General features: G+C 62.1%; 1 protein-coding gene and 2 non-coding genes across 3 annotated transcripts; 1 reads left to right on the top strand and 2 right to left on the bottom strand.

Annotated features, from left to right (window-relative positions):
* Window positions 1–11662, top strand: LOC128849833 (putative transcription factor Ovo-like 1). Its single transcript, XM_054052458.1, is given in 7 exon segments — window positions 1–7; window positions 60–100; window positions 3434–3532; window positions 5190–5457; window positions 11167–11192; window positions 11194–11250; window positions 11252–11662. Coding segments are annotated over 7 exon segments (909 nt in total).
* Window positions 11663–16057: 4395 nt separating this feature from the next.
* Window positions 16058–16189, bottom strand: LOC128849887 (small nucleolar RNA SNORD22). Its single transcript, XR_008447497.1, has one exon. It is a non-coding gene; the product is annotated as a small nucleolar RNA SNORD22 (small nucleolar RNA).
* A 733-nt stretch (window positions 16190–16922) lies between these two features.
* Window positions 16923–16993, bottom strand: LOC128849886 (small nucleolar RNA SNORD26). Its single transcript, XR_008447496.1, has one exon. It is a non-coding gene; the product is annotated as a small nucleolar RNA SNORD26 (small nucleolar RNA).
* Between the last annotated feature and the right edge of the window lie 3776 nt (window positions 16994–20769).

The raw sequence follows: 20769 nt of genomic DNA, 5'->3' as shown, positions 1-20769 counted from the left end.
ATGCCTCGCGCTTTCCTGGTGAAGAAGCCGTGCGTGACCTCCACCAAACGCAATTGGAGCGAAGTGCCCGACGAGCAGCGGGCGGACATCTACGTCCCCGGTACGGGGGGGTTGGGAGGTTTCCGGGGGGGCAGAATCCTGGGAATTGGGGGGGGTCCCAGATGTTAGAGGGGTCCCCAGATGGTGGGGGAGCGTTTTGAGGGGGACACGAGGGTTTGGGGGGGCATTTTGGGGCAACACAGGGGTTTGGGGAAGCATTGAGGGGGCACAAGGGTTTGGGGGAGCATTTTGAGGGGGACACAGGGGTTTGGGGAAGCATTTTAGGGGGGGACACAGGGATTTTGGGGGGCATTTTGGGGGGCATAAGGGTTTTGGGGGCATTTTGGGGGGTCATCATGGTTTTTGGGGGAGCATTTTTGGGGGGACACAGGGGTTTTGGGGGAGCATTTTGGGGGTTCATAAGGGTTTGGGGGAGCATTTTGGGGCAACACAGGGGTTTGGGGGAGCATTTTGGGGGGACACAGGGGTTTTGGGGGGTCATTTTGGGGGGTCATAAGGGTTTGGGGGCATTTGGGGGGTCATAATGGTTTTTGGGGGAGCATTTTTGGGGGACACAGGGGTTTGGGGGAGCATTTTAGGGGGACACAGGGGTTTTGGGGGGTCATTTTGGGGGGTCATAAGGGTTTGGGGGCATTTGGGGGGTCATAATGGTTTTTGGGGGAGCATTTTAGGGGACACAGGGTTTGAGGGAACATTTTGAGGGGACACAGGGGTTTGGGGGAGCATTTTGGGGGACACAGGGGTTTTGAGAGGTCATTTTGGGGGTTCATAAGGGTTTGGGGGGCATTTTGGGGGGACACAGGGATTTTGGGGGGCATTTTGGGGGGACATAAGGTTTGGGGAAGCATTTTAGGGTGACACAGGGGTTTGGGGGGTGTCATAGGGGGTTTGGGGGTCATTTTGGGGGTGTCATAGGGGTTTTGGGGGGCCATTTTGGGGGACATAAAGATTTTGGGGGGGTCATAATGGTTTTAGGGGGGAATTTGGGGGGGTCACAGGGATTGGGGTCATTTTGGGGGGTGTCATAAGGATTTTAGGTGTCATTTTGGGGGGGTCACAGGGATTTGGGGGTGGTCATAATAGGGTCTTTGGGGTCATTTTGGGGGTGTCACAGGCTTTGGGGGGTCATTTTGGGGGTGTCATAAGGGTTTTGGGGGTCATTTTGGGGTGTCATAAAGGTTTTTTGGGGTCATTTGGGGGGGTCACAGGGGTTTTTGGGGGGCATTTGGGGGGGTCACAGGGATTTTGGGGGTGTTAATAATGGTTTTAGGGGGGGAATTTGGGGGTATCATAAGGGTTTTTGGGGGCAAACTGGGGGTCATAATGGTTTTGGGGGTCATTTTGAGGGGTCATAATGGTTTTGGGGGGAATCTGGGGGGCGTCACAGGGGTTTGGGGGGGCATTTTGGGGGTCACCAGGGGGGTTTTTGGGGGTCATTTTGGGGGGGTCATAAGGGTTTGGGGGGGCATTTGGGGGTGTCATAAGGGTTTTGGGGCACATTTTGGGGGTGTCATAAGGGTTTTGGGGGTCATTTTGGGGGGGGTCACAGAGATTTGGGGGTTGTCCTAAGGCTTTGGGGGGGCATTTTGGGGGGGTCATAAGGCTTTTGGGGGGAATTTGGGGGTCACAGAGATTTTGGGGTGTCCTAAGGGGTTTTGGGGGTCATTTTGGGGGGGTCATAAGCTTTTGGGGCTCATTTTGGGGGGGTCACAGAGATTTGGGGGTGTCCTAAGGCTTTTGGGGGGGCATTTTTGGGGGTCACGAGGTTTTGGGGACCCCATTTTTTATACCCTTTTTTTGGGGGGACCCCTTTTTTCCCCCTTTGGGCAAAGATTTGGGGTCCTTTCAAGAGGGATTTTTGGGGGCGCCTCTGTGCCCGAACCCCCATTTTTTTTTGGGGGGGTTTAAATTTTGGGGTGCCCTGCCCCCCCCCTTTTTTTTTGGGGTGCCCCCCCCTTTTTTTGGGGTGTGGGTGTGGGTTGGTGGCGTCCCCCCCCCCGGGCCCCACGCGGTGACACCCGCCTGAACCCCCATAATTTTTGGGGCGTCGTGGCCGGAGCGGCAAAACCGGCTGGGGGGGGGGGGGGGGGGGCACCCCCATATCCGGGAGCCCGCGGGGGGGGGGAGGGGAGGAGGGGGGGGAGGTTTGGGGGGGACTTTTGGGGGGGTCACATTGGGGGGGGGATAGTTTGGGGGGGTCATTTTGGGGGTGACTTTTGGGGGGGTCATTTTGGGGGGGGTCATTTTGAGGGTGATTTTTGGGGGTGACTTTTGGGGGGGTCACATTGGGGGGTGATAGTTTGGGGGGTCATTTTGGGGGGGTCACATTTGGGGGTGACTTTTTGGGGGGGTCAGTTTTGGGGGTGACTTTTGGGGGGTTCATTTTGGGGGGTCACATTTGGGGGTCACTTTTGGGGGGTCATTTGGGGAGGTGATATTTTGGGGGGGTCCTTTTTGGGGGGGTCAATTTGGGGGGTCACATTGGGGGTGAGTTTTGGGGGTGCGACTTTTGGGGGGTCATTTTTGGGGGGTCATTTTTGGGGGGGTCATTTTGGGGGGGTCACATTTTGGGGGTGACTTTTGGGAGGTCATTTTGGGGGTCACATTTGGGGGTGACTTTTGGGGGGTCATTTTGGGGGTTGACATTTTGGGGGGTCATTTTAGGGGGGTCACATTTGGGGGTGACTTTTGGGGTGTGACATTTTGGGGGGTCACATTTGGGGGTGACATTTTGGGGGGGTCATTTTGGGGGTGACTTTTCGGGGTGACATTTGGGGGGGTCATTTTAGGGGGTCATTTTGGGGAGTGACTTTTGAGGGGGTCATTTTGGGGGGGTCACATTTTGGGGGTGACCTTTTGGGGGGTCATTTTGGGGGGGTCACATTTGGGGGTCACATTTTGGGGGGTCATTTTGGGGAGGTGATATTTTGGGGTTCATTTTGGGGGGTTCATTTTGGGGGTGACTTTTGGGGCGTGACATTTTGGGGGGGTCGTTTTGGGGGTGACATTTTGGGGGGTCACATTTGGGGGTGACTTTTGGGGGGTCGTTTTGGGGGGGGTCGCATTTGGGGGGGGTCATTTTTGGGGGGTCATTTTGGGGGTCACATTTTGGGGGTGACTTTTGGGGGGGTCATTTTGGGGGGGTCACATTTTGGGGGTGACTTTTGGGGGGGTCATTTTGGGGGGGTCATTTTGGGGGGGTCATTTTTGGGGGTTCATTTTGGGGGGGGGTCCCTTTTTGGGGGGTCTATAGGGGTTCCCTTATGTGTGTGTGGGGTCCCTATTTGAGGGGGGGGTCATTATTTTTGGGGGGTCCCCCCAATATTTGGGGGTGCAGCCCCCCCCCTCCTCACTCTTCTCCCCCCCCCCCCAGTGTGTTTGGGGGTTCCCCCCCCCCTGCAGAGACCCCGAACCCACAGTTGGGGGGTCCCCCCCGGCCCCCCCCGGGCTCCCCCTGCACCCCACGGGCAAGGTAAGGGGGGGACCCAAAAATGGGGAGGGGGACCCCAAAAATGGGGGGAAGGGGCTAAAAAGGGGGGTTTTGAAGTTGGGGGGGCCCCAAAGTTGGGGGGGCTTTGATATTGGGGGGGGGTCCCAAAGTTGGGGGTCCCCAAGTTGAGGGGTCGTTGATGTTGGGGGTCCCCAAACTTGGGGGGGGTCCCAGAGTTGGGGGTCCCAAAGTGGAGGATCTTTGCTGTTGGGGGTCCCAAAGTTGGGGGTCTTCAAAGTTGGGGTCCCCAAAGTTGGGGGTCTTTGATGTTGGGGGTCTCAAAGTTGGGGGGTCCCAAAGTAGGGGGTCCCAAAGTGGGGGATCTTGATGTTGGGGGTCCCAAAGTTGAGGGGTCCCCAAAGTTGGGGGTCCAAAGTTGGGGGGTCCCAAAGTTGGGGTGTCCTTGATGTTGGGGGTCTTCAAAGTTGGGGGGTCCCCAAAGTTGGGGGATTGTTGATGTTGGGGGTCCCCAAAGTCAGGGGTCCAAAGTTGGGGGGTCCCAAAGTTGGGGTGTCCTTGATGTTGGGGGTCTTCAAAGTTGGGGGATCCCAAAGTTGGGGGGTCCCAAAGTTGGGGGTCTTGATGTTGGGGGTCTTCAAAGTTGGGGGTCCCAAAGTGGAGGATCTTGATGTTGGGGGTCCCAAATTTGGGGGTCTTTGATGTTGGGGGTCCCCGAAGTTGGGGTGTCTTCAAAGTTGGGGATCTTTGATGTTGGGGGTCCTCAAAGTTGGGGTCCCAAAGTGGAGGATCTTTGATGTTGAGGGTCTTCAAAGTGGGGTTTCCCAAAGTTGGGGTTCTTCAAAGTTGGGGGTCCCAAAGTTGGGGGGTCCTTGATCTCGGGGGTCTTCAAAGTTGGGGGGTCCCAAGGTTGGGGGGGTCCTCAAAGTTGGGGGGTCGTTGATGTTGGGGGTCCCCAAAGTTGGGGGGGTCCCAAAGGTGGGGGGTCGTGGATGTTGGGGGTCCCCAAACTTGGGGGGTCCCAGAGTTGGGGGGTCCCCAAAGTGGGGGTTCTTTGATATTGGGCGTCCCCAAAGTTGGGGGGTCCCAAACTTGAGGGTCTTCAAAGTTGGGGGGTCCCAAAGTTGGGGTGTCCTCAAAGTTGGGGGTCCCCAAAGTTGGGGGTCCTCAAAGTTGGGGGGTCTTTGATATTGGGGGTCTTCAAAGTTGGGGGGTCCCAAGGTTGGGGGGTCCTCAAAGTTGGGGGTCGTTGATGTTGGGGGTCCCCCAAAGTTGGGGGTCTTCAAAGTTGAGGTGTTGATGTTGGGGGTCTTCAAAGTTGGGGGTCCCAAAGTTGGGGTGTCCTTGGTGTTGGGGGGTCCCCAAAGTTGGGGGTCTTTGATGTTGGGGGGTCCCCAAAGTAGGGGGGTCCCCAAAGTTGGGGTCCCCAAAGTTGGGGTGTCCTTGGTGTTGGGGGTCCCAAAGTTGAGGGTCCCCAAAGTTGGGGGGTTCTTAATGTTGGGGTATCCTTGGTGTTGGGGGTCCCCAAAGTTGGGGGTCCCCAAAGTTGGGGGGTTCTTAATGTTGGGGTGTCCTTGGTGTTGGGGGGGTCCCCAAAGTTGGGGTGTCCTTGGTATTGGGGGGTCCTCAAAGTTGGGGTCCCCCCCGGTTTAACCCCTCCCCCCCCCCTCTTTCTCCGCAGGTCCCCTCCGTTCCCTTTGGGGCACCGTCGTCATCGTTGTCCGCTGCGGTGCCGCCGGGGTTCCCCGGTTTTGGGGGGTCCCCCCCTGTCGGGGTCCCCCCGGCGGAGGTCTTCTCGTGCCCCGTTTGCCATAAGAGCTTTGGGTTCCAACGGCTCCTGAACCGCCACCTCAAGTGTCACAGCGAGGTCAAACGGCACCGCTGCCCCCACTGCGGCAAAGGCTTCAACGACACCTTCGACCTCAAACGGCACATCCGGACCCACACCGGTACCGGGGGACACCGGGGGGGACACCGGGGGGGGGGACCGGGGGGGGTGGGGACCTCAAACGGCACATCCGGACCCACACCGGTACCGGGGGGGACAGGGGGGGACACCGGGGGGGGCACCGGGGGGGACACCGGGGGGGGTGGAGACCTCAAACGGCACATCCGGACCCACCCCGGTACCGGGGGGGACACCGGGGGGGACACCGGGGGGGTGGAGACCTCAAACGGCACATCCGGACACACACCGGTACCGGGGGGGGGACAGGGGGGGGGACACCGGGGGGGACACCGGGGGGGTGGAGACCTCAAACGGCACATCCGGACACACACCGGTACCGGGGGGACACCGGGGGGACACCGGGGGGGACACCGGGGGGGTGGAGACCTCAAACGGCACATCCGGACACACACCGGTACCGGGGGGACACCGGGGGGGGCACCGGGGGGGACAGGGGGGACACCGGGGGGGGGACAGGGGGGGTGGAGACCTCAAACGGCACATCCGGACACACACCGGTACCGGGGGGACACCGGGGGGGACACCGGGGGGGACAGGGGGGGACACCGGGGGGGGGACAGGGGGTGGTGGGAGACCTCAAACGGCACATCCGGACACACACCGGTACCGGGGGGACACCGGGGGGACCGGGGGGGACACCGGGGGGGGGCACCGGGGGGGGACAGGGGGGGTGGAGACCTCAAACGGCACATCCGGACCCACACCGGTACCGGGGGGGACACCGGGGGGGACACCGGGGGGGGGGCACCGGGGGGGACACCGGGGGGACACCGGGGGGGGTGGAGACCTCAAACGGCACATCCGGACCCACACCGGTACGGGGGGGACACCGGGGGGGACACTGGGGGGGACACCGGGGGGGACACAGGGGGGGTGGAGACCTCAAACGGCACATCCGGACCCACACCGGTACCGGGGGGACACCGGGGGGGACACTGGGGGGGTGGAGACCTCAAACGGCACATCCGGACCCACACCGGTACCGGGGGGACACGGGGGGACACTGGGGGGGACACCGGGGGGGACACCGGGGGGGGGGAGACCTCAAACGGCACATCCGGACCCACACCGGTACCGGGGGGACACCGGGGGGGGCACCGGGGGGGACACCGGGGGGGTGGAGACCTCAACGGCACATCCGGACCCACACCGGTACCGGGGGGGACAGGGGGGACCGGGGGGGGGACAGGGGGGGACACCGGGGGGGTGGAGACCTCAAACGGCACATCCGGACCCACACCGGTACCGGGGGGACAGGGGGGGACACCGGGGGGACACCGGGGGGGGGGACAGGGGGGGTGGAGACCTCAAACGGCACATCCGGACCCACACCGGTACCGGGGGGGACACCGGGGACACCGGGGGGGACACCGGGGGGGGGACGGGGGGGGGGGACAGGGGGGATGGAGACCTCAAACGGCACATCCGGACCCACACCGGTACCGGGGGGGGACACCGGGGGGACCGGGGGGGGCACCGGGGGGGACACCGGGGGGTGGAGACCTCAAACGGCACATCCGGACACACACCGGTACCGGGGGGACACCGGGGACACCGGGGGGGACACCGGGGGGGCACCGGGGGATGGAGACCTCAAATGGCACATCCGGACCCACACCGGTACCGGGGGGGGACAGGGGGGACACCGGGGGGGACACCGGGGGGGACACCGGGGGGGGGGAGACCTCAAACGGCACATCCGGACCCACACCGGTACCGGGGGGGACACCGGGGGGGACACTGGGGGGGGGCACCGGGGGATGGAGACCTCAAACGGCACATCCGGACCCACACCGGTACCGGGGGGGGCACCGGGGGGGACACCGGGGGGGTGGAGACCTCAAACACCACATCCGGACCCACACCGGTACCGGGGGACAAGGGGGGGCACCGGGGGGGGCACCGGGGGGACACCGGGGGGGGTGGAGACCTCAAACGGCACATCCGGACCCACACCGGTACCGGGGGGACACCGGGAGGGGACACCGGGGGGGGGACAGGGGGGGTGGAGACCTCAAACGGCACATCCGGACCCACACCGGTACCGGGGGGGACACGGGGGGGACACCGGGGGGGGGACCGGGGGGGACACCGGGGGGGTGGAGACCTCAAACGGCACATCCGGACCCACACCGGTACCGGGGGGGGCACCGGGGTGGGACCACCGGGGGGGTGGAGACCTTCAAAAACCACATCCGGACCCACACCGGTACCGGGGGGACAGGGGGGGCACCGGGGGGGGCACGGGGGGGACACGGGGGGTGGAGACCTCAAACGGCACATCCGGACCCACACCGGTACCGTGGGGGACACCGGGGGGACAGGGGGGGACACCGGGGGGGACACCGGGGGGGGTGGAGACCTCAAACGGCACATCCGGACCCACACCGGTACCGGGGGGACACCGGGGGGGACACCGGGGGGGGGACAGGGGGGGTGGAGACCTCAAACGGCACATCCGGACCCAACACCGGTACCGGGGGGGACACCGGGGGGGACACTGGGGGGGGACACCGGGGGGGTGGAGACCTCAAACGGCACATCCGGACCCACACCGGTACCGGGGGGGACACCGGGGGGACCGGGGGGGACACCGGGGGGGTGGAGACCTCAAACGGCACATCCGGACCCACACCGGTACGGGGGGGGACAGGGGGGGACCGGGGGGGACACCGGGGGGGGGACAGGGGGGGTGGAGACCTCAAACGGCACATCCGGACACACACCGGTACCGGGGGGGACAGGGGGGACACCGGGGGGGGCACCGGGGGGGTGGAGACCTCAAACGGCACATCCGGACACACACCGGTACCGGGGGGACACCGGGGGGGGACACCGGGGGGGTGGAGACCTCAAACGGCACATCCGGACACACACCGGTACCGGGGGGACAGGGGGGGGACACCCGGGGGGACACCGGGGGGGTGGAGACCTCAAACGGCACATCCGGACCCACACCGGTACCGGGGGGGGACACCGGGGGGACCGGGGGGGACACCGGGGGGGGGAGACCTCAAACGGCACATCCGGACCCACACCGGTACCGGGGGGGCCACCGGGGGGGACACCGGGGGGGACACCGGGGGGGTGGAGACCTCAAACGGCACATCCGGACCCACACCGGTACCGGGGGGGGACAGGGGGGGACACCGGGGGGGGACACCGGGGGGGACACCGGGGGGGAGGAGACCTCAAACGGCACATCCGGACACACACCGGTACCGGGGGGACACCGGGGGGACCGGGGGGGGGCACCGGGGGGGCACCGGGGGGGACACCGGGGGGACACTGGGGGGGTGGAGACCTCAAACGGCACATCCGGACACACACGGTACCGGGGGGGACACCGGGGGGACACCGGGGGGGGGACCGGGGGGGTGGAGACCTCAAACGCACATCCGGACCCACACCGGTACCGGGGGGGGACAGGGGGGGACACCGGGGGGGGACCACCGGGGGGACACTGGGGGGGTGGAGACCTCAAACGGCACATCCGGACCCACACCGGTACCGGGGGGGACACCGGGGGGGACACCGGGGGGGTGGAGACCTCAAACGGCACATCCGGACACACACCGGTACCGGGGGGGACACCGGGGGCACCGGGGGGGGTGGAGACCTCAAACGGCACATCCGGACCCACACCGGTACCGGGGGGACACCGGGGGGGGGACACCGGGGGGGACACCGGGGGGTGGAGACCTCAAACGGCACATCCGGACCCACACCGGTACCGGGGGGGACACCGGGGACACCGGGGGGGGCACCGGGGGGGACACCGGGGGGGTGGAGACCTCAAACGGCACATCCGGACCCACACGGTACCGGGGGGGACACGGGGGGGACACCGGGGGGGGACACCGGGGGGGGGGAGACCTCAAACGGCACATCCGGACCCACACCGGTACCGGGGGGGACACCGGGGGGGACACCGGGGGGGACACCGGGGGGGTGGAGACCTCAAACGGCACATCCGGACACACACCGGTACCGGGGGGACACCGGGGACACCGGGGGGGACATCGGGGGGGGCCACCGGGGGGGGGGAGACCTCAAACGGCACATCCGGACCCACACCGGTACCGGGGGGGACACCGGTGGGGACCACGGGGGGGGGACACCGGGGGGGTGGAGACCTCAAACGGCACATCCGGACCCACACCGGTACCGGGGGGGACCGGGGGGGACACCGGGGGGGGCACCGGGGGGGTGGAGACCTCAAACGGCACATCCGGACCCACACCGGTACCGGGGGGGGACACCGGGGGGGACACCGGGGGGACACCGGGGGGATGGAGACCTCAAACGGCACATCCGGACCCACACCGGTACCGGGGGGGGACAGGGGGGACACCGGGGGGACACCGGGGGGGTGGAGACCTCAAACGGCACATCCGGACACACACCTCGGTTACCGGGGGGGGACACCGGGGGGGACACCGGGGGGGTGGAGACCTCAAACGGCACATCCGGACCCACACCGGTACCGGGGGGACTACCGGGGGGACACCAGGGGGGGGTGGAGCCCTTCAAACGGCACATTCCGGACACACACCGGTACCGGGGGACACCGGGGGGGACACCGGGGGGGTGGAGACCTCAAACGGCACATTCGGACACACACCGGCTACCGGGGGGACACCGGGGGGGACACCGGGGGGGTGGAGACCTCAAACGGCACATCCGGACACACACCGGTACGGGGGGACAGGGGGGGCACCGGGGGGGGCACCGGGGGGGGGACAGGGGGGGTGGAGACCTCAAACGGCACATCCGGACCCACACCGGTACCAGGAGATGGTGGAGGTGGAGATGGAGATGAGATGGAGGTGGAGATGAGGTGGAGGTGGAGATGGTGGAGATGAGATGGAGATGATGGAGATGATGGAGGTGGAGATGATGGAGGTGGAGATGAGATGGAGGTGGAGATGATGGAGATGGAGGTGGAGATGGAAATGGAGGTGGAGGTGGAAATGGAGGTGGAGGTGGAGATGGAGATGGAGGTGGAGATGGAGGTGGAAATGGAGGTGGAGATGGAGATGATGGAGATGGTGGACATTATGGAGATGATGGAGGTGGAGATGAGATGGAGATGATGGAGATGGAGATGATGGAGGTGGAGATGAGGTAGAGGTGGAGGTGGAGATGGAGGTGGAGATGGAGATGGTAATGGAGATGATGGAGATGATGGAGGTAGAGGTGGAGATCAGGTGGAGGTGGAGATGAGATGGAGGTGGAGATGGAGATGATGGAGATGATGGAGATGGAGGTGGAGATGGAGGTGGAGATGAGATGGAGATGATGGAGATGATGGAGGTGGAGATGAGATGGAGGGTGAGATTGAGAAGAGGTGGAGATGATGGAGGTGGAGATGAAGATGGAGGTGGAGATGAGGTGGAGATGGAGGTGAATGTGGAGGTGGAGGTGAGATGGAGATGAGATTGAGGGTGGAGGTGGAGATGGAAATGGAGATGGAGGTGGAGATGATGGAGATGATGGAGATGATGGGTTGTGTTTGGATGAGCTGAAGATGATGGGATGGGATGGAGCTGCTGGGATGGGATGGGATGAGCTGGAGCTGATGGGATGGAGCTGATGGGATGGGATGGAGATGGAGCCTCTGTGATGGAGCCTCTGTTCCGCGGCTGTCCCCATATCTCCCCCCATATCTCCCCCATTCCCCTCTCAGGCGTGCGGCCCTACAAGTGCAGCCTCCTGCGAGAAGGCCTTCACGCAGCGCTGTTCGCTGGAGTCGCACCTGAAGAAGATCCACGGGGGTGGCGCAGCGCTACGCCTACAAAGAGCGCCGCGCGAAGCTCTACGTCTGCGAGGAGTGCGGCGGCACCGCCGACAGCCACGAGGGGCACCTCGCGCACCTCCGCCTCAGCCACCCGCACCAGCCCCCTCCTCGCCAAGATGGCGCGCAAGGCCGCCCCCCGCCCCATAGCGCCCCCACGGCTCCACCCATAGCGCCCCGGGGCTCCACCGTAGCGCCACAGCCACCCGCACAGCCCCCTCCTCGCCAAGATGGCGCGCAAGGCCGCCCCCCGCCCCATAGCGCCGCCGGGGCTCCACCCGTAGCGCCACAGCCACCCGCACAGCCCCCTCCTCGCCAAGATGGCGCGCAAGGCCGCCCCCCACGGCCCGCGCCCCCGCCCCATAGCGCCCCGGGGCTCCACCCATAGCCCCACGGCTCCACCCATAGCGCCATGGCTCCACCCATAGCCCTACGGCTCCACCCATAGCGACCCGGGGCTCCACCCATAGCCCCACGGCTCCACCCATAGCGCCCCACGGCTCCACCCATAGCGCCCCGGGGCTCCACCCATAGCCCCACGGCTCCACCCATAGCGCCCACGCTCCACCCATAGCGCCCACGGCTCCACCCATAGCGCCCCGGGGCTCCACCCATAGCGCCTCAGCCACCCGCACAGCCCCCTCCTCGCCAAGATGGCGCGCAAGGCCGCCCCCACGGCCCGCCGCCTCGCCCCATAGCGCCATGGCTCGACCCATAGGCCCACGGCTCGCCCCATAGCGCCATGGCTCGCCCCATAGCGCCCACGGCTCGACCCATAGCGCCATGGCATCCACCCATAGCCCCAGGGCTCACCCCATAGCCCAAGGGAGGGGGAAAGGAGGACCCCTTTTGGGGCCAATCAATATGATTATGGGGGCTTATGGCCACTCTTGGGGGCATATCAGTGGTCTTTGGGGGCTTATCAGTCTTCTTTGGGGGCTTATCACCATCCTTAGGGTCTTATCAGTCTTCTTTGGGTCTTATCACCATCCTTTAGGGTCTTATCAGTGTTCTTTGGGGGCTTATCACCCCTCTTTGGGGGCTTATCACTCTTACTTTAGGGTCAAATCCCACTCTTTAGGGTCTTATCACTCTTTTTTTTGGGGTCAAATCCCCCCCTTTGGGGTCTTATCACCATCCTTTAGGACCTTATCACTGTCCTTTAGGGTCTTATCACCCTTCTTTGGGGTCCTTATCAGTCTTCTTTGGGGTCAAATCCCCCCCTTTGGGTCTTATCAGCCTTCTTTAGGACCTTATCACCCCTCTCTTAGGGTCTTATCACTCTTCTTTGGGCTCTATCACCCCCTTTAGGATCTTATCACCTTTCTTTGGGGTCCAACCCCACCTTTTTGGGTCCAACCCCCCCTTTTTTATGGTCCAATCCCCCCTTTTTGGGGTCCAACCCCCCTCTTTTAGGGTCCGATCCCCCCTTTTTGGGGTCCTGACCCCCCCTTTTTGGGGTCCAACCCCCTTTTCTGGGGTCCAATCCCCCCTTTTTGGGGTCCAACCCCATCCTTTTTTAGGGTCCAACCCCCCCTTTTTTGGTGTCCCGACCCCCCCTTTTTGGGTCCTGAACCCCCCTTTCAGGGTTAGGGGCGGTGTGTTACTGTGGGTAATAAAACTCTTATTCGCACGCACCGCACCTTCAGGAAGCCACGCCCACTGTGAATAACCACGCCCCCTAGGAGTGGACCACGCCCCCTAGAGTGACCCAAGGGAGGCCTATGGGTGCTATAGGGGCGATGGGGGAGAAGAAGGGGGGGCTATGGGTGCTAAGGGGAGAAGAAGGGGGGGCTATGGGTGCTATAGGGGCTGCGGGGGAGAAGAAGGGGGGGGCTATGGGTGCTATAGGGGAGAAGAAAGGGTGTATGGGTGCTATAGGGGCTACGGGGGGGAAGAAGAGGGGTATGGGTGCTATAGGGGAGAAGAAGGGGGGGTATGGGTGGCTATAGGGGAGAAGAAGGGGGGTATGCGTGCTATAGGGGCTATGGGGGAGAAGAAGGGGGGGCTATGGGGGAGTTACGGGGTGGAGGGTGTCCCATATGGATACTATAGGGGCTATGGGAGGGGAGGGCCTATGGATGCCAGGGGGGATTGGGGAGGGCTTGAGGGGGGGCCTTTGGATCCTGGGGGGGCTATGGGGGGGCCTATGGATTCTATAGGGGATGGGTTCCCTACGGATGCTTCGGGGGGGGGGGGGGGAAAGGCTATAGGGGATGGGGAGGGCTACGGGGTGGGGGGGGGTGGTTGATGGGGGATTGGCCCTATGGATCCTATGAGGAGGGCATATGGATACGGAGGGGTGTGGCCACTCAGAAGGGGGCGTGGCTTCAAGCCCATGAAAGGCTCCTGGGGGTCTCTATAAGGCTATTGGGAGTCTCTATAGGACTGTTGGGGGTCTCCACAGGCTCCTGGGGGTCTCTATAGGGCTATTGGGGTCTCTATGGGGCTCCTCGGGGCCCTTACAAGGCCCGAGGAGATTCTGGGAGGCTCCTGGGTGCTCTTAAAGACCCCCAGGATCCCTCTGGAGCCCCCCCAGGACCTTTTAAGGACCCCAGGATCCCTCTGGAGCCCCCCAGGACCTTTTAAAAGACCGCCAGGATCCCTCTAGAGCCCCCCAGGACCTTTACAGGACCCCACGATCCCTCTAGAGCCACTGAAGACCTCTACAGTGTCTCCCAATATGGTTATTACAAGAATTAATATGTTTTATTACATTTATACATTATATATTTGTTTTACATTTTAGGTTTATAACGAAACGCTGAATTATTATAAAGTAAATCCCATTCGGTTCTATTCCCCATCGCTGCGGGACCTGTGGTAGGAGGCAATGATACGGGAGGCCCCGCCCACCGAGGTCCTCCAAGCCACGCCCACCTTGACGTGGCCCCGCCCCACCGCTCATTCATGGATCCGCCCGGAAGTCACGTGACGCTCCGCCCCCTCTTCCCTTCCCCCCCCCCCCCGCCTCAGCCCATGCGGTCACTCAGCGCGGTCAGACTGGGCAGTAGAGGCTCATCTCGGCGGGGGGCGCCCCACAAGTGGCCCCATAAGAACCCCTAAGGCATCCCTCAGCCCCACAAGTGGCCCCATAAGAACCCCTATGGCGTCCCCCGGCCCCCACAAGTGGCCCCATAAGAACCCCTATGGCATCCTCAGCCCCACAAGTCGGCCCCTATGGGATCCTCAGCCCCCATAAACTGCTCCACGGGGGACCCTCTGGCACCCCTGAACCCCTATAGCAACCACCAGCCCACAAGTGACCCTATAGGGACCCTTCACGAGCCCCACAGATCCTCGTCAGCCCCAATAGAGACCCCCTATATACCCCCCCCTTCAGCCCTACAAGCTGCCCCACAAGTAATCCTGAGCCCCACAGATCACCCTCATGCCCCCACAGAGACCCCTATGGTCCCCCCCCTTTTAGCCCTACAAGCTGCCCCACAAGTAACTCCTGAGCCCCACAAGTGACCCTATGGCACCCCTGAAGCCCTTATAGCAACCACCAGCCCCACAAGTGACCCTATAAGGACCCTTTAACCCCCCCCCCCTCCCAGACCCCCCCCATCACCCCATAGCGCCCCCCACTCACCTCAGTGCCGCTTCTCCTCTCCCCTATGGGGCAGAAAAGGGTGGGGGTGCAGGTTCTCCCCACACTGGAGAACCCCTATTTTTTTTGCCCCCCCCCATTTTCAGGTGTTCGGGTATTTTCAGGGGGGCTCAAAGTGAGCTAGGGGGTGCTCATCACCAAACGGGGGTGCTGGGGGAGTTTTGGGGGGCAATACTGGGTGCTGGGGGAGTTTTGGGGGGCAAGGACATACCTGGGGCTGCCCCACACGGCGTCACCTGGGGGAATAAACGTGGGGGTCAGGGGGAGCCCAAAAAAGAAGAGGGAGCGCCCCAAAAGTGCTGCCACCCCCCCATGGTCAGAAGTGGGTGCTCAGCAGCGCGTGTCAGCCGAACGAGATTCCAGAATGGGATTCATCACGAAGGGGGGGTGCAAATCCGAAATCCCCCTTTTGGACCCCCCCAAATCCTCCCTCTGGCCCCTCACCTCCCTCCAGACCCCCCAAATCCTCCCTCTGAACCCTCATCTCCCTTCAGACCCCCCAAACCCTCTCTCCGTGTCCGCCATACCCTTCAGACCCCCCCCAAACCCTTCCTCTGAACCCCTAACCTCCCTTCAGACCCCCCCCAAACCACTCTCATTGTCTTCCATTCCCTCTCGTACTCCCCCAAACCCTCCTCTCTTCGTGTCCTCCATTTCCCTCCAGACACCCCCAATAACCCCCTCTTTGAGCCCTCACCTCCGTTCAGACCCCCCCAAACCCCCTCTCTGAACCCTCACCTCCCCTCAGACCCCCCAAAACCCACTCTTATGTCCTCCATTCCCCTTCAGACCACCCAACCCCCTCCCTCTGAACCTTCATCTCCTTTCAGATCCCCCCAAATCCCCTCTGAACCCTCATCTCCCCTTCAGACCCCCCCAAACCCTCTTGTTGTGTCCTCCATCCTCTTCAGACCCTCCAAACCCTCCCTCTGATCCCTCACCTCCTACCAGACCCCCCCAAACCCTCTCTTCGTGCCCTCCATCCCCTCCCGACCCCCCCAATCCCCTCCTCGTCCTCCCTCAAAGCCTCCCCTTCGCGCTCCTTTACGCTCTACGAACCAACCTCGCTCCACAATTTCCATCTCCTCCGCAAGCAACAGAAATGGGGGGGTCAGCACAGCCCCCTCTGAGGATCCCTTTTGTCCCCTGTCCCCCCCCCTTCCTTCTCGGCCCCCTCAGACCGTCCCCTCCTGCAGACGCGGTTTCCCCCTTTCCTCCCGCCGTCACCAGTGGGTTCAGCCTTTCGCAGGCGCTGGCGCCAGCACGGGGGGGGTCGGACGCGTGGGGTTTTCCTCATGGGGGCCCCCCCCCCCAAAATCCATAAAGAATCAGAACTCACGGCTGTAAAGAGAGAAGGTAAAAAAGAGAAGGAATTCAGGGTTGGAGGGAGACAAATGTGGAAGACACAGATCGAGATCTGTGTCCGATCAGGGCTTTGGTAACAGAAGCTGCCATGGGATTAATGTCCAGCATGGAATTCTCATCCCATCAGACTTGGGGGGGGACATAAAGGGGACACAGGGGGGGTCGTATACCTGAAGGGATGGGTCCACGTGGCGCGCTTCACGCTTTGGGATGAATTCAGAGCATTTTTGGGCCGATCTGGACCATCACCCTACCCTCATAGCTGTAAAAGCACTTATTAATTAGTTTAATTAACTAAATAAACCATACCTTAAAGCCCCCTTCCCGCGCAGCCGTTCTCAGCGTTTAAAGCAGCATCAGGGATGCTCAGCCATATGCTTGTCGTGACAATCGTCACTGAACAGCCATTGGGGGGACCCAAACTTTGCCCAAAACCCCCAAAGAATTTAACACCCTCGCGGGGGGGGTCACACAGAGGGTCCCACAGAGGTGGGAATGGCTTTGCAATGGGGAAAATCCCTCCAATCCCTCTAAAATGCAATAAAACCTGCGTTTACCCGCAAAGGAGGCGCTGAGGGAGGCAGGCGAGGGATTCCGCATCTAAATAAACGATATTAAAGGAGAAATGTTGAGTCACGAAGTCCTCACGCTGTGGAAATGGGGGTGGGGGGCCGCTCAGAGCAGTCTTGAGATTTCCCCACGAGCGTCGGAAAGAGAGAGTTCCGTGGCTCATCCCTGCGGCCCCGTTCCAGGGGGGGTTTAAACCCTCACACACCTCTTTTACGGGGTCCACGTGCAGCTCAGAGCCTGGAAAATGCCTGGAAAATCGTGAAATAAATCAGCGTTTGGAGCAAAAGTGAAGGAAAAAAGGTGCCCCCCCCCAACTCCAACTGCCTCCCAACCCTGGGTAGCGCCCCTCGCACCCCTCAGAGTCATTTGCAGCCTTCACACCGCAGTCAGCTCAGGTCTGTGAACGGACTCATCACCGAAAGCGCCTCAGTAATAAGGAGGGAGAAGAGTTTTGGCGCTTAAAACCCTTAAGAGAGAAGGAGGTCGCACAAAATGGCCGCCTTGCCGCCTCCTGCCCCCCCACCACCACCGTTTCTCTGCAGACGCCTCAACGCGACCGGAATGAGCTCGGTGAGGCCCCAGGAGAAAGCGATGGAGCTGCTAAAGGTGTTTTAGCCCGGGCAGGGCAGGCCCGAGCGCGCCCGTCATAAAGAGCAGCGACTCCAAAGAACTCACCCGCCTCGTGTGGGCTTCAGCGACAAAATGGTCGCCGCGCCGCCGCCCGAGAGGTTAAATAGGGCTCGGGGCATGGACGGGAAGGGGGCGGGGCTGGTGTGGGTGGTGGGGCGGAACGAATGCAAATGAAGTAATAGACGGACTCGGGTGTTGCCTTGCTGGAGGGGCGGGGCGAATGCCAAATGAAGCTCGGCACCGGGATGTGAATGTAAAATACGCAGCATGACTTGGGGTAAGGAGGAGCGGTTATCAAGGGAGGAGCTGTGTGGCTGCGGTGTATGTAAATGAGGAGGCGGGGTTATGCTAAGGAGCAGTGCTGTCCCATGGGGGTAACTGGGCTGCCAAGTGGGGCGCGGGGCATGCTGGGAAGGGGCGGGGGAAACGGTGTTTGGCGGGAAACGCGCGAGAGGCGTGAATTGGTGGAGCGAGCGGGGTGGGGCGGGGCGAATGCAAATGAGTTGTGTTGTCTTGTATGTAAACGAGGGGCGTTGGTTAGTGAAGCGGGCGTGGTTGAGGTGGGGTGTGTCTATAGGGCGTGGCCTGGGGGGGCGCTGGGAACCATAGTGGCCACAGGTGCTTTGGTGGCCATAGTGGTCATGGGTGACCACCAGTGACCACGAGGGCCATGAGACTGTGTAGGAGCTGTTGGTGGCCATGGTTGCCATGTGGCCACTACAGCCATGGCTGCTGTGGTGGCCATAGGGCCATTGGTGGTCATAGGTGGCCACGAGGGCCGTGGTTGCCATGTTGGCCACTACAGCCATGGGTGCTGTGGTGGCCATGAGGGTCATGGTTGCCATGTTGGCCACTACAACCATGGCTGCTGTGGTGGCCTTAGTGGTCATAGGTGGCCATGAGGGCCATGGTAAGCCATGTTGGCCACTACAACCATGGCTGCTGTGGTGGCCTTAGTGGTCATAGGTGGCCACGAGGGCCATGGTAGCCATGTTGGCCACTACAACCATGGCTGCTGTGGTGGCCTTAGTGGTCATAGGTGGCCACGAGGGCCATGGTTGCCATTGCTGGCCACTTCAACCATGGCTGCTGTGGTGTGCCTTAGTGGGTCCATAGGTGGCCACGAGGACCATGGTTGCCATGTGGCCACTACAACCATGGCTGCTGTGGTGGCCTTAGTGGTCATAGGTGGCCACGAGGGCCATGGTTGCCATCGCTGGCCATCTTTCAACCTGGCTGCTGTGGTGGCCTTAGTGGTCATAGGTGGCCACGAGGGTCATGGTTGCCATGTTGGCCACTACAACCATGGCTGCTGTGGGCCTTAGTGGTCATAGGTGGCCACGAGTGGCCATGGTTGCCATGCTTGGCCACTTCACCATGGCTGCTGTGGTGGGCCTTTAGTGGTTCATAGGTGGCCCACGAGGTCATGGTTTGCCATGGTTGGGCCACTACAAACCAGTGCTGCTGTGGTGGCCTTAGTGGTCATAGGTGGCCACGAGGGCCATGGTTGCCATGCTGGCCACTTCAACCATGGCTTGCTGTGGTGGCCTTAGTGGTCAATAGGTGGCCACGAGGGTCATGGTTGCCATGTTGGCCACTACAACCATGGCTGCTGTGGTGGCCTTAGTGGTCATAGGTGGACCACGAGGGCCATGGTTGCCATGCTGGCCCACTTCAACCATGGCTGCTGTGGTGGCCTTAGTGGTCATAGGTGGCACGAGGGTCATGGTTTGCCATGTTGGCCACTACAACCACGGCTGTTGTGGTGGCCATAGTGGCCACGGTGGTCATAGGTGGCCATGAGGGCCATGGTTGCCATGCTGGCCACTACAACCATGGCTGCTGCTGGTGGCCATGAGGGTCATGGTTGCCATGCTGGCCACTACAAACCATGGGCTTGCTGCGGTGGCCATAGTGGCCACGGTGGCCATGAGGGCCATGGTTGCCATGTTGGCACTACAACCATGGTGCTGTGGTGGCCATAGTGGCCACCGGTGGTCATAGGTGGCCATGAGGGTTGTGGTTGCCATGCTGGCCACTACAACCATGGCTGCTGTGGTGGCCTTAGTGGTCATAGGTGGCCATGAGGGCCATGGTTGCCATGCTGGCCACTACAACCATGGGTGCTGTGGTGGCCATAGTGGCCACGATGGTCATAAGTGGCCATGAGGGTCATGGTTGCCATGTTGGCCACTACAACCATGGGTGCTGCGGTGGCCATAGTGGCCACAAGTGCTTTAATGGCCATGAGGGCCATGGTTGCCGTGCTGGCCACTACAACCATGGCTGCTGTGGTGGCCTTAGTGGTCATAGGTGGCCATGAGGGCCATGGTAGCCATGTTGGCCACTACAACCATGGCTGCTGTGGTGGCCACAGTGGTCATAGGTGGCCTTTTCGCCTTTTTTTGGTGCCTCTCACCCATTTTTGGACTCTGAGCTTCTTTTTGGGGCGACTTTATGCCCATTTTGGGGCTCTTTCAGCTTTTCGGGGGTCTCTGCGCTCCTTTTTAGGGACTTTCAGCCTTCTTGGGGGCCCCTCTGCCCGTTTTTAGCATCCCCTACACCCATTTTTTGAGGTATTTTATAGGCCTTTTGGGCACCCTTTGCACACTTTTTGGGGTCCCCGGGACATTTTTTGAGGGGACACAGCGCCAGATTAACCCCTGTTGCCAGATTTTGGTTCAGATTCGCACAGATTTGGTAACTTTCTCGCCAAATCCTGTGGAAAACCACACGATTTGGGATATCTGACTCAAAAATGACAATTATGACGCGAAAAAGAGCAGCTATAGGTTTGGGGTCGGGGAGGGATTTCCGCTCATTTCCCTCCCAAGCGCTTCGCCCCTGCCTCTTCCTTAAATAAAAACCCCAAAATAGGTATTTTTGACCCTATTTCCTCTCACTTATCAGCGCCACTCGCAGCCCCTTTACACGCAAACCCCACTCCCCCCCTTTACCCCTGACACAAAATGGCCGCCACGCGCGGCGGGCGGGAAAGCGAGAGGACGCGCGAGCGCTCTTGCCTCCTCCCTCACCCAATCAACGCACGGCGTTCTCTGTTGCTAGGCAGAATCCACCTTCTCACCACCTTCTGATTGGTCAAGACGCGACCAATGAGAAAATAAGGCGCGGGATTGGGGGGAAGGGGGCCGCACGCGGGGAGCGTTTGCGCACGTAGGTGGGGGCAGGGCGGAGGGCGGGGGGGTGGTGGTGGTTGAAAAAGAGCTCTCGGCGCCATAGCGCACCAGCGCGCGGACAGCGGGGAAAGGACGCACTGCGGCTGCGCAGAGGTGGTGAGGGTCTTGGCTACGCGCTTG

The sequence above is a fragment of the Cuculus canorus genome, chromosome 34 (genome assembly GCF_017976375.1).
Source record: "Cuculus canorus isolate bCucCan1 chromosome 34, bCucCan1.pri, whole genome shotgun sequence".
NCBI classification, from domain to species: Eukaryota; Metazoa; Chordata; class Aves; order Cuculiformes; family Cuculidae; genus Cuculus; species Cuculus canorus.
This window is presented reverse-complemented; position numbering and strand designations above follow the sequence as displayed.